Raw genomic sequence first — 27390 nt, 5'->3', positions numbered from 1 at the left:
ATTCGAACTTAGCTTTTGGGAGTCAATCAACTTTTAACTAATTGCTATTTAATTTTCATCGACCTGAGATTATGAATTAATAAAAGTAACTTTTTATATACACACATATGACTCCATCATTCAATCAGCTGATAGACGTTCAATGCTAATGTATTTTCAGTACCAACCTGGAGTTGGGAAATGGACGGCGTCAACCCCCATCCCTCGGAGATCATCTGAAGCCGTATTTCCCGGTTATTCCAACTTACTTGTGAACAACCATTGCCGGACCACCCGCACGACCACGAGCACGTCTATCCTCTCAGAATGAGGAGGGTTTGACCACGCTGGCCATGTGTGGTAGACTTCACATACCTTGGAGTGTTATAGAGAACTCGCAGCCCGCAGGCTTACAGACTTAAGACTCGATGTTTTCCGTTAAAGCCAGTGATATTCTAAATTTCTTAAAATAAAAAACCTTAAATGACTGCGAAAAGTTACAGGTGAAAAGGAGCCCGAAGCTCTGACCACTAGTCTATCACCGCTTTTAAACTTTTGATTATAGTTGAAAGAGTCCAAAAAACCAGCATTGGAACAGCGTAGTAAATCTATCCTCTAAAACCATATCTCCTATGAAAGAGGATGTCTGCCTACAAGTAAGACTAATAGGCTACGGATATTGATGGCCTTGGGCCGCTATTGTCCATGACCTGCTTATTGTTAGATATCGACTCCACGTATTGGGTATGTTCCATCTGTGGCTTTTTGGCTAAACCAATTTTATGACTTTTTATCCCAACCTCCAAACTTTTGAACGCTTCATCATTCATCTCTCTTTCTCCCGAGTTTTCATTATCCACCATGCCTGTTAAAGTATACCTAGATTTTTATAATTTTTGTCAAGTATTTGATCAACGTGTCTTCTACTAGTACGATTGTCATCGTCTGTTTTGACAACATAGGAGACGGGACCGGTTCTATCCAACACTACACCTTCCTTCCATTTTACTAAATTATTATTATAGTTCCGGACCAGAACCCGGTCTCCAGTGCTCATTTCTCGCAATGAGCCACCGCGACGTTCTTCTTGACTTGATTGTTTATCGCGAATGACATCTCTGGTATTCGGTCGTAAAAGATCTAACCTGCCGCGTAACCTGTGTCCCAAAAGTGCTACGGAGGGTTCTTTTTGAGTGGTACAATGTTCTGTATTTCTATATGTAAATAAAAATGTACATAACGCTTTTTCTAAATTCACGTTTTCGATTATAGCCTTCTTTAATACTAGCTTTACAGTTTTAACAACGTTTTCAGCTGCACCGTTACTCGATGGATGATATGGGGCGACTAATATTCGCTTGATTCCATTCTTATTCAAATAATGTAAGTATTCGGATGAAGAAAATGGTGGACCATTGTCGCTCACAATGACCTTGCATAGACCGAACCGGGCAAATATTTTGCGCAGGCAAGATATAACGGTAGCTGCCGAAGTATTTGGCACTGGTTCCACTTCCAACCATTTGGAATGAGCATCTAAAATAACTAAATAATATTTATTACGAAACGGACCTAAAAAGTCAACATTCAACCGCGACCAAGGCTCCACCGGCCACTCCCACGAGTGCAGCGGCGCGGGCGGCGGCTGTGCGCGCAGCGCGGCGCATGCGGTGCACTCGCGACACACGCGCTCAATATCGGCGTCCAAGCCGCTCCACCACAGATAGTTCCGAGCCAGCTGTTTCATTTTAACAACGCCTATATGCCCGGAATGTAATTCGTCTAACACAGCGGAGTGCAAACTGGCAGGGATAATTACTCTATATCCCCAAACCAAGCATCCCTGTTCTAAAAAAATATTTTCCCGCCTTAAATGATATTGTTTGTAACGATCCGATTCAATTTGTTCGGGCCATCCGAACTTAACATACCCTACAATTTTGTTTAAAGTAGTGTCTTTAGCAGTTTGATATTTAATTTCGTGAAACGTTATAGGCAATTTGTCCTCTATAAAAAATAAATAACTATTATTTCCGTTATTATTACTTGAAACGATACTTTGACGATTAACGTTTTCTTCTAAAGGCAAACGAGACAACGCATCTGCGAAACAGTTTCTAGCCGAAGAAATAAATTCGATGTCAAAGTTGTACGCAGCTAAGCGAACTGCATATCTCTGTAAACGGCTAGCCGCCGTTTGCGGAATACCTTTGTTTTTACCGAAGATATAGCTTAAAGCCTTATGATCGCTGCGCAAAATGAAATGCCGACCAAACAGATACTTATCATGCCTGCTGACTCCAAACATTATGGCTAAGGCTTCTTTATCTAGCTGCGAATAATTACGCTCGGCCTCATTAAGGGTACGCGAGGCGCAACTGATAAGACGTTCCGATCCGTCGGAGTAGCGGTGCGTGAGAACCGCGCCGAGTCCATACGCGCTACTGTCCACCGACAACAGCAACGGTAACTTGGGATCATAGTGTGCTAGCACAGGCGAACTACTGAGAATGTTTTTAACTCTTTTGAAGGCACTTTCACATTCGCAACTCCAATACCATTTTACATTTTTCTTTAGTAAATCGTATAAAGGTTTTAATACAGAACTCATGTTAACACAAAATTTATTGTAAAAGTTAACGAGACCAATAAAACTTTTTAATTGCGTTACGTCTTTCGGTGATGGCGCCGAAACAATAGCTTTTATCTTATTTGCATCAGTGTGTAGACCCTTTTTATCAATTTTGTATCCTAAGTATGTTACACTGTCCTTAAAGAATTCACATTTAGACCAATTTACTCGCAACCCGGCCTCTTTTAATCGGGCTAAAACGGCACGTAAATTTTTACAATGAGTCTCTCTGTCTTTGCCAGTCACACAAATATCGTCCTGAAAAGCTACAGTAGAGGATAAGCCACACAGAGTTTCTTCGATCAACTTTTCAAAATACTCAGGAACACATTTTATTCCAAAAGGTACTCGCTTGTAAACGAAGGTGCCTATGTGTGTAGTTATAGCGGTCATGGGTTGCGAGTCCTCCGTTAATAACACTTGCTGATAGGCGTGGGACAAGTCTAATTTAGAAAACTGTTCGCCTCCCCCAAGGGTAGCAAATATATCTTCAATTTGTGGAAGAGGATAATGAAAATCTTTTAATAGCGGATTAATAGTGACCTTAAAGTCTCCACAAATACGAATGTCTCCATTTTTTTTTTATTATAGGAACAATAGGCGTACCGTAATCGGAACGGTCTACCTTATAAATGACGTCATCTCGCTGCAACCGCTCCAACTCGCGCTCGACCGGCGCGCGAAGTGCGAGGGGAAGCGGGCGCGATTTAACGAAAATTGGAGTCTTGTCAGCTAAATGCAACTGCATTCGAGTTTTAAAAGTCCCAAGCCCATCAGCGAAAACCTCGGGAAATTCTTTCCTTAATAATTCTATAGTATTATCATTTTCGCATCTTTCGGATAAATTATGGCAATTTGTGATATCGATTTGTAAAATTCTTATCCAGGCACGGCCTAGTAAAGGAGGGCCGCCGTTTTCAACAACATACAACGGTAATTTATACAAACGATTTTTACATTGTACATTTACCATAATAAATCCCAGAGGTTCAATAACACTACCTGTGTAAGATCTTAACCTTAAATTTTTATGTTGTAAACAAACGCTAGAAAAATGATTATCATAAAAATGCTTTGAAATTACAGAGATCTTACTACCAGTATCTATTTCAAATTTAACTACAGACTTTTCTACGTTTAATTTGATATAATACGGGCCGTCATTACCCTCGCAAATTATATTATAAAAATCTAAAACACTGTCATCGGAATCATTAAAAAAACAACTGACCTTTTGTGTTTTTCTGTATAACCGCATCACTACACTTATCAACATTACCGCACACGACCTTCAGGTGGCCCCTCTGCCCACACGAATCACAGCTGTAGAACTTGTAGCGGCACCGGGACGGCGGATGCCCGCTGCGCCCGCAACGCCAGCAGCCGCGCCGTGAGCCCTCGAGGCTCAGCGCACCGGCCCTGGCCGCCGCGTCTGCCTGCACGCCACCCGCTCCCTCGCGCCGTTTCATGCGCCCGCGCTCCGCGCGCGCTGGTGAGGATCTGATGCGATGCAGCCCTTCCGAGATGGCGCTGGAACTCGCCCCGGACGCTGCCTCCGCTGCATGTCTCTCCGCTGCCTCGAGCGCCAATGCGAGTTCTATTGCTCGCTTATAATCGATGTTCCGCTCGGCAAACAATCGTGACCTCATATCTTCACTTTGAAGGCCAGAAACAAACTGGTCTCTCAAATTTACCTCCAAAGAATCCCGAAAATTGCAATGTTTGGCGAGATGTTTTAGACTTTTCAAATAATCACTCACTATCTCCCCTTGCCTTTGCTTCCTTTGCCGGAACATATGTCTCTCTGCGATCTCCGACCTTTGTGGCTCCAAGTGGTCTTTGACAATCTTCACTAATTGTTCAAACTTCTTGTCTTCCGGTAAATCCGGGGAACACAAGTCGCACATCAATTCGTAACATGCAATGCCGACATGTGTTACCAACGTGGCCACGTGTAAATCTTCACTGATGTTATTTAACGCAATAAATTGCTTCACCCGACGACAATATGCATCCCAGTTGTGGGAACTAACGTCAAAAGGCTCGATTTTACCAAAAGGCATGATTTTAATTAAAATAACCGACTGCGCCAAAATGTAATGTACTTAATAAAACGACGGACTATCGCAGAATGGTTTATTGGTAGAACAACATAATGAAGTGCGGGCTAATTATTAAACTACCTACATTACATACCCGTTATCTCGGTTCATCTTGCCCTATAGGGGTTCTAAGGTTTCTTATATGATCTTATTCAACTATTCAGTATCGCTAAGCCTTATATTAGGGGTTTGCTGCTGTCCGCCGAGGAGTTCTGTCCTCTTCCTTCAACAACATTCATCAGATCTACACAAAGTTTTGGTAAAATTAAACACATATTACCAAAACTTTGCAGATCTGATGCACCGCTCTGATACCTCTATAGTACAAAAATAATTATTTAAATCGGTTATAATTGAGCTACGAAATTTAAGAGCTCAAGAAGGTAACAATCTCCCGATATGTCATTCAACCACGTACTCAAAAGTCCCCGTTATACCCGTTATCTCGGTACATTATATATCTCGCCCTATAGGGGCTCTAAGGTTTTTCATATGTCAAATATCTTATATGCCGTTGGTAATGAGTTTTCTTGAGGGGTTAATGTATAAATTTTATTATTTTAACAAAAAAGGTTATAGAGCCAGCAAAAAAAAAACCTAAGCTTTGATTATATTTCATTAAGTGACGTCATTAAAATAATTTTGTTCATTGTTTCTCACGTTTCTGTGTTTCGTCACGTTTCGCGCGAATCTATTATTCATATCCTACTAAATTCAGAGTTACCTAAATGTATTATTAATTATGTTGTTATATGATAATTTGTCCCAATATTGAATTCAGCAGTATTAACATTGTGTTCGCGGTTATCTAATTACTTAGCTTGAATAGTTATACCGTACGAGTGAAGAAGCTGTAATACCCAGTTGCTACGAAATTTTACCTAATGTTCTTTCAGATATCAGGTGCATCTAATGCGGTTCGGATAATGATCTAAATTGTGCATCATCTACTTTAGTAGATTATCAGAATGGCGCTACATCATAAGCAACTTTTCATTTACTTATCTAATACTAGCTGTTGCCCGCGACTTCGTCTGTGTTTGATTTTGGTTTTTGATGTGGCATTAAATTAGAATTCAACGTCAAAAACTTTCATCCCCTCTCAAAAAGGAACCGAGTTTAATGTCGGAATAAAAAGTTTCCAATATTACTTCTACCACATCTACCCAGAATAGGTGTACAAAGTTTCATGAGGATCGGTTCAGTAGTTTATGCGTGAAAGCGTAACAAACAAACTTACATTGACATTTATAATATTAGTAGGGATAGGGAAGGGATTGGGATAGGGATAGTGATTTATGTGGTTGTATCTCCATGTTTTTGTTTTTTTTTTTCATTAAAAAAGAGCCGTTATTTCATTACATTATTTCATACATTTGGACGGCCGATTGGCGCAGTGGGCCGCGACACTGCCTTCTGAGTCTAAGACCGTGGGTTCGATTCCCACAACTGGGAAATGTTTGTGTGATGAACATAAATGTATTTCAGAGTGTGGGTGTTTGTATGTATATTATAAGTATTTATATTTATATATAATAGTCGCAAAAATTATTCATCAGTCATCTTAGCACCCATAACACAAGTTACGCTTACTTTGGTGCTAGATGCCGATGTGTGTGGTGTCGTGTATATTTATTTATTATTATACGTATTCTAATCTAAATTCTATCTTAATCTCATCTTAAGTTTGTACTATTGTTATGTTAACTCGAGATATCTCAAGAGTCGTACGTACTTTAATTCATCTGATTGGTGGAACCCTATGCGTTTAGATTCACTGCGAGACTTCATAGCTATTTGTTTGTGAGTACCGGCGTCATAATCGAACCAACGAGTCACTTTTCGTCAAGTTAGCGTTCTGAAATCGAGTTACCATCTATTAGCATTTCGGGGTTAAATTCCCGTAGAAATGGCGTTTTAATTTTACCCTTCGTGAAGTTTCGTTTCATAAAATTTTATTCATCTACTCCAATTTCCTTTGGCTTTCCTTCAAAGGAGTTTATTAGTGTTTCAACATACTGTATTTATAGAAAAAGCCAAAGCTCTTTGAAACCATACATTAAGCGAAACAAAAGATTCTTATTAGATATACCAGTACATATTTAAAGATTATCGTACATTAAAGAAGATACTCAAAAACGCTTTAAGCAGACAATCGATAAAGAGCACTTAATTGTTTTCCCATTTATTCCAATTTGTTAAGATTTTTCCATAAAAAAGCAGATATAAATATATATAAAATGAGTTGAATAAAATATGTAAAATATTTCTTTAATACTGTTAAATTAAAAATGCTTTGGTTTTTTTCTGTTAATTAGTAGGTTTTAAAGGAAACTGTATACGTTTCAGGCAAAAAATTACGTTCGTTTATTATAAATCGTGCATATAAATAATTTATTGGCTGGCGGAAAATTTGCGGAACAACATAACATACAGTAACATTTAGTTATACACAGAACAAAATTTCAGCAATGCCGGGGAAATTTCGACATTTTAATCATCTCACTCATATATACCCACTTGTACCTATTCGAACCTTCAAGCGCTTTGAATTCTGTAGAAATATAAATGTTTAAGCCCTTCCGAGACGAGTTTCAAGAAGTCAAACACCGACCTTATTTACCCTTAAGTATCTTTCATTGTTTTTGACATTATTCTCAGTTATTCATTTAGGTACCTACTTTAAAGTAAACACATTTCTTTCGAACTCTTGTTTCATCGGAACTAAAACAGGCACAGTTTGTGTTTAAAAAAAAAAATAGAAGTTTGATCAGAACCAAGAATTTCCATCAAGAAAGAGGTGCCTACCCGATTTCTTAGCAGATTTTGATCAATAATTATTAACGGGGTTCGTTTGTAATCGCACTCTAACCTAGTTTGTATTCATCATAACTTTTGATAAGTTTAGCTACGAGTAGGTGGAATAATGTTAAAAAAGTAATAAATAAAATAAAAGTTCAGAAACTGAGACCCAACCCGATGATGCATAGGCATAGAAATCCTAAACTGTCTGACAAGTTTGAAATCCTGATAAAATAACTAAGATTTTTTTCAATTAATTAATAGGCGTAGTCGGTGGCTACATATTCCATTTAATGCGCGTAAATGCGCATTTTTACGCGGTCAAAATAATTATTGACAGGTTTAGAAAGTCACCGTATAATCATCAGCACTACAGTGGCCACCAACTACTCATTTTTGTTGAATATAAGGTTTTTGTTGTGCTTAAAATCTTTCTCAATAAAAAAGGGCTCAAATTAATACCAGTTTTAGACTTACTTTTTTTTTATCAAGGGCTTTTAAGAAGAGCCAAGTAAAAAAAACGTAGATTGGACTTCGCATAACTCATTAACTCCACAACGACTTTGACAGTGTTGTATGACTCAGACAGAAAATAAAGCATAGAATTATTCGCCGTTTCATCATTCTAATTTACTTTTGATTACCTTGCTTTAAATCATGATCAGAGAAGGTAAAGAAAGCGATGATGAAAATAATCGCCGCAGGCTAGTATGAGCTGATGGCAAAGTACACTAGAAAATGTTACTGTTAACATAAACTCGATTTTGTTTAACTTTATAATTAAATTTCTGCCCAGTTAACCCCTAGCGCATATTCATTAACCCAGCGGAGTTATTTTATACGCATCCGGCCAATACAAAACTCTATTAGGATAATGGAATAGTGGTGTCGGGTTCATAGTACGGCTGGCCAAACGCCAATGGACAAAGCGTATGAAACCTATATCTTCGATGTCACTTTTATACTAAATTTATACTAGTAAATGACCTAGACTACGTTTTTGTGCCAGAAACTTCTAGAAAACGCATCGTGAATCTATAGTGAGTTGATTCCTTTGCTAAAAGAAAGTCGCTTGCGCTGGCTAGAGAATGAGCACCGAATGGAACCTTTATATTTTCTTTGACCGGTTCTTCTTGGTGAGGTAGCGGATGCAAACAGTGGTCAAGTAGCTACATAAACGACCAGGTTTAAGATTTGACTATTGCGCCAAGAACCCTCTTGGTCAAATTAAACATTGGAGATATCTTCGAAGATAGAGAACGGACACAACTTTCGCAATCAGTAGATACCTAAAATAGCTGCAATAATATAATAGAAAACAAAATACCACTATACGTAGCACACAGAAGTGGCTTTCGTTTTTTTTTCAATTCTATTAGTCAAGTCGTAAAAACTTTCCGAGGGCTGAAATAACTCAGCCTAACACGAACTGTGCATCAGGACTAGAAAGCCGGTGATAGTGATTTATCATTGTTTGGTAAGACCAGATGAGTTTACTTTATTATTATCTTTGTGTATCTCCACTAAGCAGATAGATACAAGAGAATAATAAATTAAGGTAATTTGAGTTCCATACAGGTAAAATGATAAACCTGCTTTTGCTGATTGGTTAAAGAAAAACTAAGACATGCTGGGACGCCTGGCAGATGTGAAACCGCTGGGTGATTACGTATCTCGCGACAGGCTTGCGACAGGCGTAAATCTTGCAATCACTGTTGTCAAACGTCACTTTAGTTTATTTATTGTATGGATAAGTGACGTTTGACAACAGTGATTGCAAGATTTACGCCTGTCAAAGCGTGTCGCGAGATACGTAATCACCCTGCCGATTCCTTATTTGCATTGAAAATATGAATGAAAGGATTATTTTTGCTAAAAGAAACAAATATGATATAAAAGAAAATTCTAAATTTAGATTTTGCGACCATTATGATTACGAGACAATGTGTTTTTTGTTTGAGTAAGTGTGATTTGTTTTATGCGCTAGGGGTTAACTGGGCAGACATTTAAGTATTATATCCCTGCCTACCTTTTATCGGTTTCTAAGCTGCATAGTACCGGAACGGTAAGTCGCTTGATTCGTTAGTAGCCATGTTGTTTTTTACGGCGTTCACGTGTAGTAGATTTACCAATATGTTCCGTACCATTTCTAACATCTGTACACCATTCATCGTTTTTAGTATTCTGTGCGCAGTAGCTCTAAACGATTAAAAACTGACGACTCTGTACGAGTATGTATACAAACTTTGTCGCTTGAACTTGAATAAAGTAGTTATTTGGGGTATATTTTTTTTTAATGTTTGACAGATTAAATTGTTTTTCAAAAGAACGATAAAGAAGAGCTTCGGTGCTTGCTTAAAAGCCAATGTACCTGTGGAAATGCCATCAGCAATTATCGTATTAAAGCTGAAAAAACCTAAAAGCCAGTTGACTCGCACTTAGCCAATATTACACAAACATGGCGTATCGTATCTATGCAGCGGTGCGGCCGGCACGATGCATGATGTTTGCAAAAAACATCCAAATCTGTCCCACTTTTGCATTTCAAACATGAAGTAGAATTTTATTTGCAGAAAACATTTTAAACGGAACGCGTGATTGGAATTGGTCGCAGTGAGATTTGGTTTTTATATTTATCGTTGTAAATTGTCAAATAAACCAACTAGTCGGGACTTTTTATTTTGTTGTCGCTCTTTTTTTTGTTTTCAGCCTAACATAAATCGTCAGCCACAAGAGTCTTACGTAGACAGTTATAGTTAGATTTTGTGAAAATAATGACAGGATTTCATAAATATACTTGGATAATATAAATATATAAAACTAACACCTTAACCTATATAAGTAACTACTGTTTATATTGATCGTTGTAAATTATGACATAAACAAACTATTCGGGAGATTTCGTTTTGTTGTGAGAATGTAGTAATCACCTTCATCTTAACAAAAACGCCTATTCATTATCAAATTGAACGTACTGAAGAGTTAAATCTTTTAGCACGCTGATGAAACGATTAAAATTGTCTACTTTTGTATGCAGTTGATTGTGATATTCCAAATATTCGTATAATAGTAAGTAAATACAATAAAGCATACCTACCTACTCGTATTAACATAAATCCAAAAACTTTATGTACTTAACATGTATACTCGTACAAAAATACGTTTGTTACTTAGACAAATTCGTATAAAAAAGTTAATATGCAAAAGACGTTAGCAAAAGTTTCCTTGAAATAATATATTGTACATCGTAGGCAGTCGACAGCTTAATTTATCAACTAACCCCTTCTGTCGCGGCGAATAAAGAAAGAGCTCCTATAAATAAAGAAAGGAATCGCTGTAAAAGCCCATCATAACTTCAACACTTCGCAAAGAGCGCTCGTCACATACGCCACGCGACATTAAGCCCACTCCAACTGAATAGCGAATAAAAACATTGCCATCGGAGAGTGAACATCGGTGAGTAAGCAGTCGACTCTATATTCGATGGCGTCAAGTATAAAGCAGACTGCACATACATCAGTTCTCAAAAACTGGACCTGCTTGATTATTTTTATCAACCTTGCAATATGAAAGTCTGAATTCAAATTCAAAATTCAAAATTTATTTATTTCATGCAAGTATTACACAATAAGAACTGTTGCAACATCAAGGTTGTCTATAATAGGTCTACAATAGAAAGTCTTGTCGCCCCGGTGTAGTGGAATTGAATTTTGTCTGATCTGATATTAAGATTTCTGCCATGGCTAGTTACCACCTTACCCACAAAGGAATAAAAAAAATATTTTTAAAATCAGTCTATTTAAAAAATATTTTGTGTTAAATAATCCGTATACTAATACGTAATATATAATAATACGTATATAAGATAACAGTTACCACGGGTGTTTACCGCAACTTATTACTATTTGATATTTCATATCTAAAAAATATATGTTTACTCAATACTTACCTACTGTAGTGTTGATTTTTGCGAGGAATTTTTATTTCTGTAGTATATATTTAAATAAAAATTTTATCTTATTCAACTGAAACCCAAAATACAATTTATTCATTAATTTAATTCAAACAAACAAAGAAATTGTCTGTGATTTCCACGATAGGATTCCATGTGTCGTGGAAAAGTTCTTTCTGAAACAGCTGTTTAACTTAATAAATATTAAGTTTTCTGAAAACTTACATTTATATAAATGAAATTTTTAAATATTATAAAAAAAAAAAACCCCGAGTTTTAATATAGTGTACATTATTCTACTAGTAAAGCCCTTTCATTTGATACCCATATTGAGGGAGTTATAAAAATATGTCATCAAACATAGCTTAGAACACTCCAGACTAATTCACATTTCAAACGAAAAAAAAAACCGGTATATTCGTTCTGAGTTAAGATACGATGCCACAGATTGCGACAAATACTAACGCAAAAACACACACACACACAAAGACTGTACACATACACACTGTACACACAAACACACTGTACACACGCACTGTACACTAATAATAAATAGCCTGTCATTTTTGCGTCGGGAGTAAATAGTGCCCCATGTACGGCGTGGTTTTAGTGGAATGTGTAACAAGCTCTACATATATAGCATCGAAAACGCTCCGGTGCGTGCGTAACTGCCTTAAAACTTGGTCTAAGTGAACTTCGCAATATACTTACGAAGAAAGCTAAGTTTGCTACATTCGGCCTCGAAGCTGAGACTCCAATTAATAGTACTATGTATGGCTGGCTGAACAAGCCTTAACTTAGCGAGAAGCTTTAGGCCGTGTACAAACGTAGACACTTTCTGATATTGACACGGGATATCTTCACAGGAAATTCTGGTTAAAGTAGCAGGTTACTGTTACTAGATACTCCAATCACCAACATATTATAATCAAACAATTACCGGCCCACGTCAGGGCACTGGTCTCCTTTCAGACTAAATATATACAACAATACACACATCGCCATCTAGCTAATAATTAATCGTAGCTTGTGTTATAGGTACTAGGATAAGTAATGAATATGTTTATGAATAACATACAGATGTAGATAAACCCTCACACTGAACAACGTTAAAGTTCATAACAATTATATTTTCTAGTTGTGGGAATCGAACCAACAGCTTTGAACTCGCAAAGCAGAGTTGCCGTAGGCCGTAGTCCACCACGCTGGCCAATTGCAGATTAGTAAACTACACGGGTCATTGAGAACGTTACGGATAATCCTAAGACATGCAGTAGTTGACACGATGTTTTTCAAAAGATAAATTCGAAAATTACACATTTCCAAGTTTTAACGCGCGCGGGATTAAATCCGAGACCTCTATAACCGGGTAACCAGTGCACCAGGGAGGTTTTCAAAATTTTAAAAACCCTAGAACCAATTGTGTTATAGTTTCAATCAGCCAGTAGGCACCCAAATAGATAAACGTATGGCTAAGTGTTCGCCCAGGGGAAGGTATTAAAATTATACCTACTAAACATATGTTATTTTATTTGATATGGCTGGGGTTCTACGGAATCTGAAGTAAACGTTCACTTTGTACTCATACCTAATCATATGGTTTCCGCAAAAATAAAGTTATTTTATAACTTTATTTTTGTACTTTAACTTTAATGCCCAGAACAAACAGTCTATGCCTCTGTTTTCATTAAGTTTGTATGCCCTATAAATTACTTTACTCGGGTCTGGTAAAGATTTCCTATTATAGCACACTGTTTGATCGAAAGTGTATAAAGTGAAAGCACCTGAAAACCACAGTGGCTGCGTGTCCATATGAAATGATCGATTTAATATTAACAATATGAAATTAAAAACTTATTTCCAGTTGATGTGTTCCGTTTGTACTTAACATAATAAACCTAGCAGTATTTACAAACAACAGTGCCTTTATATTTTTACTTAGCCTCAATTTATCTAAGGAATTTCCTACTTCTTATCAATGTCTTAAATGTTGTTCACGCACGCACACAAGCATCCACTTGCACACTCATTTACGTACTCACGCACATACGGTTACACACACACACACACACTCACACGCACACACAATAGAATGCCCTATACAGACCTACACAATTTATTCTACAGTTATTGTTTAATTTTTATTTTATTTTCTTATTTTTTAGCTTTTAATTTGTTATAATATGTAGATTAAAATATTTAAGCACCCTTTGTAACTACTGGAAAAAGTAATGACCTACCCTCTGTAACACAGGTTTGCCCGCAGAGGTTAGGGAATTCATGTAATTATTGTGTCCATGATTTTTAGCCTGAATAAAAAAATAAATGCTTTTGAATTAGTAAGAAGATACTTATTAAATGAAAAAAATATAATTTACAGCATTGTTTTATTTTTAACGTACCTTTATATTATTGGCATGCACAGTTAATGATATTTTATCAATCACAGAATATTATGATGCAATACGCACGTACGTGGGTTGTGACTCAGCTAGAGTCAAATATTTGTTTTTTTTGTTTCGAATCCTTGAGATCATAAATTTTCCTACTTGATAAGACTAAATAATTTTTGAAAATATGACCAATAGACCGGACCTAAAGATTAAAATTGCTATCTAATATATTGCTAAGATAAAAAAAATCTTTTGCGACTTAAATTTAAACGTTAGACAATGGATGAATGAGGAAATACACTTTTATTGTACACCAAAGAAAAAAAGTTACAGACATATAAAAATTTATATAGAACATATGAGAACATAGAACTCATATATAACTATATCTCTCGTTAAAGCAGCGTTCGTAAGAAATGTTTTAGTTCGACCATGTCTTCTTCGACTTACTTTTTTTGCAAATCCGACTAACCCGAACCAATATTTTAGTTTTTCGGCGGTGGATTTCTATTAGTATAAGAATTTTCAATATGGGTTCAGGAGATTCAGAGATTTCTCCTCATATCCTCACTAACTCACAAACTGACAAACTTTACCTCTTCATAATATTAAATTAAGATAAAGAAGCTACCTTTGTTTGGCACAAACGCTAAACTAATCTTAAAGTAATTAAGTATTGCATTTTCTATAGGATTGCCTCCTACAGACAGACCAAGAATACTTTAAAATCCGAGATATTTGAAAATAAATATTAATGGTACGTTTATAATATGTATAAAATAAACGCGAGTGATATCACGGGCCCAGCTAGTAAATAATAAAATTATAATATTCCAATTAAATCAATGCAAGAATTTATCAAAAAATAAAGAAGCTTTTAACAACAGGTCTACATAAAATGTAAAACCTTCAAAGCAGTAGGCGATTGATAATAAGCTGGCTAGACACACCAAAATAATATTAAAAATTTACTCATAAATCTTGTATCACCAAAAATACAAGTCAATTGCTTACGGCAATATGTTTCAGATACTTTGTGCCAATACATTACCGTGTTGTACGAAAATGACCAAAAATTGCCAAAAATCTGATATTATGGAATTGAGGGTAAGCCTCGGGAGACGTTTCATGCGGACGAACTCCTATCTCGGTTCAACCTTACCTTGTTTTTCACCCCGATAAATCACAACTCCCTTGTGAAAGTGGAATTGTAAATGAGAATTACATTACCATAGTTGAATAATAAGAATTTTGAAAGATATTTTTTTTCCTTTCCACAAAATTACATCGAACAATAATGTAAAGGCCCTGGAGCATCACCGGGATCTGAGCATTGGGGATAGACGAAACTAAAAATACATAATTTTTTGCTTGTTCATACAATAGTGCAATCACCTCAGAATTGCGCTTTTTGAGACAGAGCTCATCCGTCAGGTTGCTGGACGCAGGGTTGAACTTTGTAGGACGTTCTTTGCGGGTTCTCGGTTTATAGGCGATGGTTTTTCCCTAAGCATCAAGTGGGACCAGTGGGCGGGTATGCTGGCTCCGTCAATTAGGTAGTAGAAAAAGAATTCCACTCAACTTTTGATTTATATAATAAAAACTTACATTAATCTCGTATTTAACTTGATTGAGGATGGCTTATCGTGCTGCTTTGAGGCCAAAAGAAAAGATTAATACACAATTCTAACCTCAACTCCGTTATCAAAGACAATAATCCAATAGAGCTTAAGACATTGCACCAACCACGAAAGTATCACCAGTTTTATCTTAAATTGCACCAAAACTTACCATCAGATGAGTTTGCTTGCAAAATTCAACTTTTCTCAAAATAAAATAAATTGCAAAGTTTATGTAACTTATGTTTATGTCCTACATAGTGTTAAAATTGTGCATAATGATTTTGATAAAATTTTGCATTTCACGTTAAAACGATATTGTGATATACCTGAACATTGATTTAAAATATCCTTTATCTCGTAGGTGTGCTACGAGTTACGGTAGCACTAAGATTTGAGTAAATTCCAGTCGTAGCAGTTCCGGAGTTTGATTTCGGTTTTCTCAACCGAAAAGCTCGCAAACACGCTTGTATATGTGAAACAAATAACCATACCTACCAAGCATCGCCAATTCGATTCGCAGAGATTGCAGTCTTATGTAAACTCTTTTATACCATTACAAGCCTCTTTTATACCATTACAAGCTAGCTTATGTACAAGGTGTTGTTGAAGTAGTTCGAAATAGTAGCGGGCTTTTCTTTTAGAGAAATGGCAGTTCTATTAAACTCATACCCCTAATTATTAGTTCCTATGCAACAGCGAACCCGAACGCTAAATCGGTTTGTGCCTGAATACCTTTGTCGTTAGGGTGGTATCTAGCCAAAGCAAAATTTCCCACCATAGCAGACCATAGATAAATCAAAAAGTTCAAAATTCTCTCATTGTCCCTACTTGAGATCGATCCTGGGACCTCCAGCGGAGGTCAACAAAAGTTGTCACGATATACGCTGAGGAGGTGAAACCATTTCCAGCCAAGTAAGGGTTGCTGTTCCTAATACCAAGGAGTTCTGTTTGGGAGCTAAAAAGGAGTTTTTTATAGATGCTACCCCAAAAAAAGTAAAATAAGGACCTGTCACCCAATTATAGAAAAATAACATAGATATTATTGCCTTGAGTAGGTATACTGCTAACACATATTTAACTGTGGCCATAATTATGGAAGTTTCCTATACAAATTGTGTGTGGTAAATTCCTATAACAAAAAATGGAATTTATTTCACGAAAAGTTTACGCCAAGCTTTTTCAAAAATAGGATTTTCTTTTCAGGCAGCACTATATCTTAAACATGAATATCTAGTGTCTACTCTACTTCACAAGGAGTCTACACACTTACTTCGGCGTTCTGGTGATTTAGCCCCGTTGCAAAATAGCCTATTGGCTTTTACCTTATAAGCAACAATGGAAATCTGAGCCGAGTCGGGCCGTAGCTTAGCCTGCGAAGTATGCTATAATAATTTTAAACCCACTTCCCGAAGAACTAGGTTATCAATTCGACGACAATTGTTAATTTCACCATGTTATATCCGTCAAAAATAAATCGGTCTTGATCTTTGTTTTTATTAATATGAATTATTGTGGATAGTAGATCAGATCACCTGATGCTAAGTTATAGCCGCCGCTGTGTGAACGTCTATAGCACCAGAGGAGCAATGCGCCAGGCTTTTGAGGAAATAGTTAATTATACGTCCTTTCATTCACAAATTGTAGTTTTGCAGGAAAACCACGGACCAGACAAGTTGGTATAATGGATGGTAAAGGAAAACAAGAGGAAATCAATATAATTTAAAGTAAGATACGATCAGAAAACAGGCATGGTGGTATTAGTAAACAGTGAAACCTTCAGGATACTCTGTTTAATGAAATTTGTTACGGAGCAAGAGAAGTTTTTGGTGAGAGAAGTAGTGGAATTCCTTCACGGACAGCAATCAATCTCGAACCAACAAACATAGTTTTTACTGTTTGTATGACTTTTTGTGTGGACTATTGAACATCACACGCAGGAAATATACGATGATCCATATACAATGTATTAAATGATATAGAATAATATTCATTATTTAGAGATTTGAATCTGTAATTAATGTGTTTTAATAAATTTTAATTACAAAATTGGATTTCACAAATCTCGATGTCGATTTGGATTTTGACTATAGATTAAATCAATCCAGTAAATTCGTAGTGAACAAAAATTTCTGGAATTTATGCACCAGCTTCGACCGCTGCAGTGCCGTGTTCAGATTCACATAATTCAATTAAACGGCTGAAATTAGTAGCCAGAGTACCAGTAATTATGGAAACTTATGTTTAGGCCCATAATTTTGGTAACCAAATTACGACGCGATACCTATTCATGATTTGGAAATTATTACAGCTTTATTATTTATTCTGTTCTGTTGTTTATTCTGTTCAGTATTATGATAAGGTCTAATATTACATATTACTATTCACGCTTTTGGCATGATCAAAAACAATCTTAGCATTCATAGCCCATAATTAAATAATGCTGCGTTTATGCAAAAGTTTATTTTTATTTTATTATTTATAGAAACTTACGTTGCGCCCATAATTTTGATAACTATGTTACGATTTAAAACCTTTTCACGTTTAGGGCATTATAAAATATTGGAGCTGTTTACTAAGACGAAGAAGTTTTTTTTTTTTTAGAATCACTCTGCCAATATGAGGGATATTGGCAGAGTGATTCTAAAAAAATAAAAACTGCATTCTGAAAAGGCATAATAGGACAAGAATTGTATCCCACTTCTTATGTTTATGCTTCAGAAAATACTTCCAGTTATTTATATATGGCATGATATTATATATGATATGACATTATGATTCATCATAATAATCTTCACTTTTGGCATTTGCGAGAACAATAAAAAACTATAGCTATCTGCTATTAATAAAAAACATGGATGTCTCTGTACTTGAAACAAAAGGGAGGACTTAAACATAGAATTATGTTTAAGCCCTCTATTTTGGAAACTCAATTGCAATGCGATTCCTATTCATGTTGGGAATTCCTATCACTTCAAATATCTGCAACAGCCGTGATGCTTTAAATTACTGCCTACCATATTAATTATTTACGAAAACATGTGTAGAGCATACTTAGAAAAGTTTCAGTTGGTACTTTGGACGTAAAAGAAGGAAATATTTTTTTTTTTTGCATGCATGAACACGTTAAAATACTCCAAATAGTTGCAAAATTGCACCCGTAAGCCTCAGAAACTAACTGTTCGCGACTCAGCGTTTTTCAAAAGTCCTGCAACTTTTAAATGATAATCGGACCGCTGATTAGTACGTAGTCCACCACGCTGGAAAAATGCGGATTGGTAGACTTCACACGCCTTTGAGCATTACCAGCGAATGCGAAGTGAATTATGGCGAACTCTCAGATTTCGTAAAGTTGTTATCTCCTTCACCTTCATGTCAAGTGATATTTAATTGCATAAATTACAAACGCACATAGCTCAAAGCAAGGAGTGCGTATCGCAGTTCGAACATGATCCCCTCAAATTTGAAGCCTAACCTACCCTAAGCACTAGGCAATCACTAATTGTCTTAGAAAACAGTAATGAAAGTCGTGAATTTTAAAAATTCAACCCGTTAGGTAAAAAATTTAGTATTTTTTAAGAAGTAAGCTTTTGTTAACGAAGAGTCCTTTTAGAAAGGCAATATCGAAGAAATGTCTTAGTTATGAAATGAACTTTATCCATTGCGTTCACTTGAACGTATCCAGAGGACAAAATTTGTGGAAAAATGAAAAAATAATTTCAAAATAAACATCTAGCAAAGCCTGTACATCGGAGCCAACGGAATAGTTGCGGAACGGGCGCTTTGAACGGCTCACAATATGAAATTCAAAATGTCGACAATGGAGAAACCATTCAGTGGCAAAATACTTCCCGCTTTATTGAAACAGGATAACACGGCGCATTCCAGTTTGGCGTCTCGCGATACGAGGCACAATACGATAAAATTATTTTATTAAAACGCGACTGGGCAAAAAAGGAATGCTAGTTCTTCAGGGTTTTTATTTTTATGCGTAGGTGAGTTTATTTATTTTATCATAACTTTAAATACGTTATCAGATTTCATTTTCGATGAATTGTCGTTTTCGTTAGAATAACTTAAGTGTAAAAATTAATATGGCAGCTTTATGGCTCAATTTTCAAATGCGATAATTCGTACTGTGGTAATCTGTCGTGTTGTGAATTTTATTTATGACGTAACTGTTTAACAACATTTCGTCTCATCACACTTGCACGTTACTCGGATGTTATTACAATGTCTCAAAGCTTATAACCCAAGATATGAAACACGCGTGTTGTATTTTAACAATACCGCACTTGTGTTATATTTGTACTTCACTGACAGTTGTAGGTAAATATATATAGACTTTTTTTAAGGCAAACAAAGAGTTTCTTATGCGACAAAATAATAGTTAATAATAAAATAATTACTCAAAAATTTTGACTTCACCCCACGCCGCTGAATAAGTACCCAATACAAAAAGCGTAAATCACAATTACGGTGCAAATGAGGGGCTAATGTGGCTAAGCAAAAGTACGGCAATCCTGAAGCAGAAGGCGAAACTAAGAGTAATGTTTGCTCTGAGATATAATGGCTTACAACACTTTGCTCTATGCTATAATACGCCCGTCGCTTATTTAATGAAAACAAGTAGTGTTGGGTACCTATCGGGTATTGCCTAATGGCGAAATTTAATACTGTTGTCGCGCCTAAGTTATTGCCTTAATCTATGGTATTATATAACTTCTAAGCAAATTTCGCAGGATTTTGTTATTGTTTCAGATAGACTGCAGTTGATAACCGCGGTTAAATTTGTAACTGCATCACCGAGAGGCGGATCGAGCCACCTTGCCTCTGGGCTCGCCCACAGGCTAAACTGCAAAAACGAAACACGAATGACAATGTGGAAACTGTGAGGCTCTGACCTCGACTTAGGTTAGACGTTGGGCATTTCGGGTTAGTTGGACCAGGTTGTAGTCCATATGCCCCCGTGACTATTTAGATTCGGATAGTTAAAAAAAGAATTTGGATCCGAAAATTTAAGTTAAAAAGTATAAAAGTAAAATGATAACATAGCGTTTTAGTTGCCCTTAACATAATGTACGTAAAGGACTTGTAACAATAATAATCATTGATATATTTCCAATTAAACTAAATCAATGATAAATGTAGCATAACTCTAAAATACAGTAGACTTTATTTATTGTAAGCTCAAAAGCGAATTGTATATTAGATGAATGAGATAAATGAAATTTATGTGCCTACAGTACCGTCAGCGTGCCCTTTGTATCGGTGTATTTGTTTTGATGACGTCAAAAGATACGCGAGAATTTATGGTGCTGTATAATTTTCACCCAAATCAATTAGATAGCGCAGTAATTTTTTTATTGCCTGCTACATTATTTTTGTAAAGAAATCATTAAAATTAATTAATTATTACATTAATTTGTTTCAAAATAATATTCAATTTCTCTTTAATTAATTACCAATATTTTGTTAAGTTATTGGTGGATAGGAAATGATTCATAGAAAGTTGGCCGCATTTCCCAGATCCGAGATCACCAAAAATAAATACTTTAAATAATATCTAATTAATTATTTAATTAATTAATTAGATGTCATTAATAATCTAATTTAATAATATCTAATTAATTAATTAATTAGATATGATTTAAAAGTGTTTATTTTTTGTGATCTTGGATTAAATTAATTAATAAGATATCATTTAAAAGTGTTTATTTATACCGGCGGCGAGGCAGGCAGGCGGCCAGGTGGGAAAGCAGGTGGCCAGTCAGGCGGGCAGGCAGAAGGCAAGGCAGGCGTGCAGACAGGTGGGCAGAATGGCAGGCAGACAAGTGGGCAAGCAGACGGGCAAACAGACTGGCAGGCAGGCGGGCAGGCAGGCGGGCAGGCAGGCGGGCATACAGAAGGGCAGACAGGCGGGTTGACAATTGGGCAGGAAGGTGGGCAGGCAGGCGGGCAGACAGGCAGGCAGACAGGCGTGCAGGCAGGCGGGTAGAAAGGCGGTCAGGCAGAAGGCCAGACAGGAGGGCAGAAAGGCGGGTAGACAGGAGCTTATAGAAAAATTCTATTATAATATTGAGGATTACATGAATGATTAAAGAAATGAGATGGTGATAACAAAAAAAAACCCCGGCTAAGTTGGTTGTTCTTAGACCAGCCTTTGAAAACCTCTTAGATTTAGTTTAAGTTAACGAATGTAATTATTACCTTCACCTCCCAAAAAACCTCTTGAATGAGATATAATAATAGTAACCCAATAATCATCAATATTAGATAACTTAAATTATCATCAATATTAAACGGTACCCGTGTAATGCTGAACATTGCACGGGTAAAACTTGTCATACAAAAAATTTACGCAGACGCTTGGGAGTATAATGTTTGAAAAAATTACGAGTATTATTCCTGGAACCACAAAAATATATGTTTAATGCGCCGCTATGCTACTTTTTACACTTTTTAATTACTTTCCTAAGGGTTGGCTGGAACTGATTGCTTAAGCATCACGGTAGCCTTTGCATACCAATGTTATTTAATATCACTGAAGTGATGTTAATTCGTGTGCAATATATGTCTATCTAATTATATATTGCCTTTGAATGTTGTATTATGTAGCTATAAGCATAATAATATATAATATCTTTTCTTTCTGTAGGCGAATAATTTTAGCAACTTCATTTGCTAACTTTTGGCCCAAGAGCCAATTCGTTTTGGAAGCGAAAAAGTAATTAAAACGGCGGAGGCATCACTTTTTCAGCTCTACATTTTAGCGGGGAATCTGCAGAAAATATAGCTTAGTTAGTAGTTATTGGCTCCATAGTTTTGCGTGTAGTGAAATCCATTTTCATTATCATAAAACGTACGGATTGAAAAAAAAGTCAGTAAAGTAATAGCTATATAATGCCTGCTATTTTGACCGAATGAAATTCGTATTTTTTTATCGGGCTGAGCTATTTTCCTGTGGTATATAAGTACCCCATTTCCATAATTAAAACTACTTTACGATATATTCAGCTGTTTAGCTGTGGAAGGCTACAAGTACCCACTTTATTATTATTGTGACTCAACCGATGGACTGGTAAACATGTTATCTTTTTTAGTGATTTTCCGACAATGTTATCTGTCCATATTGTAAGCAACAATTTTAAAACATAAAAATGGTTACTTAGACGCTGCGGAATTCTGGTTACCTTTGAGCAGTGATTAGTTCATCTGATATAGACGCAGGCACTGTAGTTTCTAGTATATTTGGGCGTCGTCATTGGGGTGTAAAGTGTTACACGGACGGGAGCGTGGGTGTTACAGATCCGTTTGTAATATATGCAACATACCATTTATATTATTTTATTTTATTTATAAAAAAAACATAATTTTACATAATGTTTTAATCATAATTATGAAACTAAATAGGAACAAAATAAACTTTCTCTTCTAGGAACATTAATTAGCAATCAGCCTTAATGTTTTATTGGCACCTTTATATCCGAGTCAGTTTTATTTACAAAATGGCAAATAAGCTGTCGTTCCGCCTCTTATCAATCAATTATTTAACTACATACAAAAACCCGTTTAAATGTCTAAAATTATATATTGCCAACATAAATCATAAACAAAAAAGAACTCTATATTAAAGGCTAAATACATAAATAAATATATACGTATAAATACATAGGAGAGAATTCAAGTCATATTTGTACAAAATGGCGCAAAATTATTCTACTATATACGAGGATGATTCACGTACCTTCAACTTTGTGCACGTGCAACTCTCCGTGCACTCACACACAGTAACCGAATTGCAAGCAAAAGAATGTACTCGGGTCTTGAGGGCGTGGACTGTCGAGTGGTTACGATCAGGAACCGTGTCCATTTTCTGCAACCAGATATTGCAACCACCGATTCCTGTAATAGTTTCCGACCATAACAGAAAGTATCTTCAGGGAAGTGTCCTTAGAAAAGGAAAGTGAATGTTAGATAAAGAGAGTAATTACTGTGATAAAAAAGAAACTACAGCTTTATTAAAAATATTTATTTTATAATTTGAAAATGTTACGTACGAAATTTTTAATGAAAAATCATCTCATATCTTCAAGACATTTCATTTGAAACTCAGTTTCAGATAAAAATTTATATCGCAATAGTCCACCCAGTTGGAGCAAGTCCAAGCGTTAAATCTATAAACGAGAAAAAAGACAACTAACCCCAATATTCTATTGTTTTAACTCTCTATTTAGAATATGTAATTCACAAGGATAACGATTTCAAAATCCATCATAAAATACTATTCTTGCATTTATAACTTATGAGTGTTTTAAGTTATTAAAATATCACTTGCTTCAACTGTGAAGGAAAACGTCTTGAGGCAACCTGCATGCCTCAGAGTTCTCCTTAATGTTCTCAACGGTGTGAAGAGTACTTGCAATAATGTAACCCAAAGTAGCAAAGTTATGTCTATAAAATACAGGTACTTGGCGTGCGCTAAAATATTGTTAAAACATTAAAATTATGTAATTAAAGCATTATTAGTTACAAAAGTCCGCGAGGCAATATATCTAACCATCATACTAGTGATCATATAAACAAAAACTGGTTTGATTCTATATTAGGTTCTGTATCAATATCGTACCAATAGGTAGGCTCACCAATTAATTAATTATGCAACTTTCATGCAAGCTGTTCAAACAGAAAGGAAATCAGACTTCCATATTTGTTTTACAATCGAAATTAAATAAAGCTTTCTTCGATGCGTCAATTTTATATTCAAACAAGATTTTCAATGAGTGATGGGGATGTGAACACGGTGCAGTCGAAGTTTGCGCATAAATTTCAAACATTCTAGTCCACAAATAATTTATGGGAATGCGAGCTAGATGTGCGGCACCTCCTCGTATTGTCCAAAACAAACATAATGCAAACTCCTATGCATTTGAATGTACAGTTTAAATTATTATTCTAGAGATTTTCAGTGTATTTTGCTAAAGATTTCTTCTTTTAGAAAATATAAACCACGATCCGGACCACTTTCTATTTCCGTGCCTGAGAGAGCACGTCTAACTGACGTTTATTACTACTACCTTCTTATCGACAAAACACATTTCGAATAGCGTAGGGGTAGAATATTATCTATCATCGAAAATATAATTAATTCTAACAACAGCTGGACTCGAGTTAACTGAAATTTGAAATAATCGAAATTCAAATTAATTCATTTCAAGTAGGCCTAAAAAATTCATTTGAAGCACTTTTTGAAACAACAAGTATGTCTATTTCTAGTTACTCTATCACCGGTGCGAAAGGCAGAGAGAAAAAGCTGGCAAGACACTCAGCAGTTGCTCTTTTCTAACATTATTTTACAAGTTAACAATCATTGTTTAACCTTTTGAGAGATGAAAGCGGTATGATTCCAAGCAATCTTGTCTTTAAAAAAAATCATCAAATGTATTCAAACCACGATGTATTCGTATAATAATTCATATAATTTATTAATATCAATAGTCGATCAGATTGGTCAAAAAAATTAATAATGCTTACCTAGATTGCCGAAAGCGAATCTGCTGAGCGGAACTCTATGCATTTTAGTTGACGGTACAAAAAGCTGTAACGGCAATGGACATATGAATTTCATTAAAAACGAACGGTTGGACGGCGCGCAAAAAGCGTGGCGACAGTTAAACGAATTTTTAAATAACACAAAAATCATTCGGAATTGAATTCCCGTTAATCTGAATCTGAATTAGGCTGAAGCCGTATTCCGTAGCCGTATAGTCTGACGTTATAGTTATTGCACTCTGAGGACGGTTATGTTTACATTTATATAAAGTCGTATTCTGACGCCACTGAACCATTTTGTCTTGCTTGTATGAAATTGGAGAAATTTAAAAAAAAATTGTATATTTCCACTTTATCAAAAGAACTTTGTCGTCAAGGGCCCGCAGATGACATACATCAAAGTTTAGAGAAAAGATTAGACTTTTATGTGTGCATATTAATTAACTCAAAAAATACTTAGGAGATTTAACAATCTTTATTCGTAAACAGCTACTCGCATATTTAGCAAGTATTATGCAAAAAATAACATTTTCCATAAATTATATAGTAGTATTATATAGTACTAGCGGTCCCTCGCGACTTCGTCCGCGTGTAAGTCAACCTGAAAAAAAGACATATGCTTTCTCGGAGTTTTTTTTAGAAACAACTTTGTCATACATGATTTTATCAAAAATTTAGCGGAAGCTCTCAAAAGGAAAAAAAAACCCGATTTAGAAACATTCTTCATTGGTGCTATGCTCCTATTTGTCTTTGCGTGTTGATATATAGCCAATAGCTTTAGACTAGTAGTTCCTGAGATCATCACAACAAACCAGAGTAAGCAATCAAAGAAACAAATAATTCAGCTTTATATATTACTATTAAATTATGTATTAGTATAACATGTAAATTTCTTTATATTTAAGTGTAGTGTAAATATGAATTTCCCTGGCTCCCTGGTGGGAGAAACCCGTGGGTGCAAGGGTCGCTTCCTATATTTATAAACAAGAATAGCCTAAAATAACCTTTGTAACAACGTAAACCTATATCAAATATAAAACGTCTTTGAAACAACACAACATTGTTAATTTTACGCCCACAATCCCCCCCAAATTACAAATCTTCAGACTGAAGATTTGTTTTTTGTTATTTCATTACTGAGACCTTTTTAATCTGTGATCTGGAGATTTTAAGTTAGATTTACATATATAACCATAGATTAAAATTGGTCTGTTTTCTTTTCCCTAGATTCTTCTATGGTTCTTTGTCGATTTATACAAACTGTTTATTTAATGCTTCAGGACAGCATTCATTTTAAACGGGAACAGCTGTATAAAATAACTTTGGAGACAATGGATCATTAGTATAATCGGCACCTCCATTACTTGGGAAGGTGCTCGTTGAGCATCGTTACGGAAACCTTCGCAAATATTAATATTTATGAAATGCACAATATTTAAACAAAATTTCCCCCGATATCGCGGCTCGTTAATTTAATCGTCACCTTCATTAGGACACAAACCTTATTTAAACTAAATCTAAGTAATTGCTTAAAATAACAAAATACATTTACCGTAAGCAATATTTTTTAGTCGTTCCCTAATAACTGTAGCTGTTGACATCAAACTCATTGGTAATAACTGTCTGTCTCTTTGATTCTTGAGTCTATGAGTCTTATTGATTGCCGCATGATTAGCACGTTAGATTAAAGATCGCAAGGCCGTGGGATTTGTTTTTCGGTTCGGAATAAAATTTAAAGGTAAGTATTGGTTTCTCTGTTATAAATTTCTTACTACCAGCCGGGGTTTGGGAAATTTGCATTGGTGACTTTACCTACTCTCTGAGGCACGGAGTGACCCTGTGCATATACTTGAAGTGTTTGTGAAACTATCTGCCTTTGTTTTTGAATATACGGACAGACAAACGTAACTGCAATTGTCATTTGAAAACATACCTATTTTTAAGCATCGATACAGCATCATAGAAGTAGTAAAGGAATAAAGAAGTAGAGTAAAAATGTGAAGTAATATAATATGCATTGACGTAATCAAAGTTTAAATTGAATTTGAGTTTGCTTCGGGCGATATAACAACGCATATAAAATCAACTTAGAGCTCGTTTCTAAGCGAACTTTGAAATACACTTAGGAAGAAAGCAAAGTTCACTACATTTCGACCTCGTGGAGATTCGAAGTAAGGCGGCGTGTGGTTGAGGTAGCTTAGTATCTTCTTGAACTTAGCGAAAGGAGTTTGTGCTTAGCTTATGGTTGATTAACTGTATGGTACATTTTATATAAGTCATTAGAGAATGTGAAACAATGCACACGTATCCGATGATGTATCAGTTCATCTAATTTTTTTAGAGGTATGAGCAGCTATAA

The 27390-nt window shown here is 35.7% G+C and overlaps 2 protein-coding genes across 2 annotated transcripts; both read right to left on the bottom strand.

Moving 5' to 3' along the window:
* Positions 1-641: 641 nt before the first annotated feature.
* LOC120629458 lies at positions 642-4733 on the bottom strand. The gene is made up of 5 exons (XM_039898400.1): positions 3838-4733; positions 3218-3353; positions 2326-2466; positions 913-1827; positions 642-844 (listed from the first exon to the last, which is right to left on the bottom strand). Exons 1-5 carry the CDS (start codon positions 4672-4674, stop codon positions 642-644), a joined length of 2232 nt encoding a protein of 743 aa, XP_039754334.1. The 5' UTR covers positions 4675-4733.
* A 16516-nt stretch (positions 4734-21249) lies between these two features.
* On the bottom strand, positions 21250-23352 carry LOC120629457 (keratin-associated protein 9-4-like). The gene is made up of 2 exons (XM_039898399.1): positions 23227-23352; positions 21250-21546 (listed from the first exon to the last, which is right to left on the bottom strand). The coding sequence occupies exons 1-2, from the start codon at positions 23350-23352 to the stop codon at positions 21250-21252; spliced, it is 423 nt and encodes a 140-aa protein (XP_039754333.1).
* Between the last annotated feature and the right edge of the window lie 4038 nt (positions 23353-27390).

This window comes from Pararge aegeria, chromosome 14, assembly GCF_905163445.1.
Source record: "Pararge aegeria chromosome 14, ilParAegt1.1, whole genome shotgun sequence".
NCBI classification, from domain to species: Eukaryota; Metazoa; Arthropoda; class Insecta; order Lepidoptera; family Nymphalidae; genus Pararge; species Pararge aegeria.
Note: the sequence above shows the minus strand (reverse complement) of the source record. Positions and strands in the feature narration are given on the sequence as shown.

Bases quoted from the DNA above. Each gene is read 5' to 3' on its own strand.
- LOC120629458 (XM_039898400.1), bottom strand. From the start codon at position 4,674: ATGCCTTTTGGTAAAATCGAGCCTTTTGACGTTAGTTCCCACAACTGG. The intron at 2,467-3,217 runs GTACGCCTATTG...CGCCTGTGCTAG, and splicing joins GGTAGACCGTTCCGATTACG to CACACTATGATCCCAAGTTA. The intron at 845-912 runs GTACTAGTAGAA...ATACTTTAACAG, and splicing joins CAAAACAGACGATGACAATC to GCATGGTGGATAATGAAAAC.
- LOC120629457 (XM_039898399.1), bottom strand. From the start codon at position 23,352: ATGGACACGGTTCCTGATCGTAACCACTCGACAGTCCACGCCCTCAAG. The intron at 21,547-23,226 runs GTACGTGAATCA...ATATTATAATAG, and splicing joins GCACGTGCACAAAGTTGAAG to AATTTTTCTATAAGCTCCTG.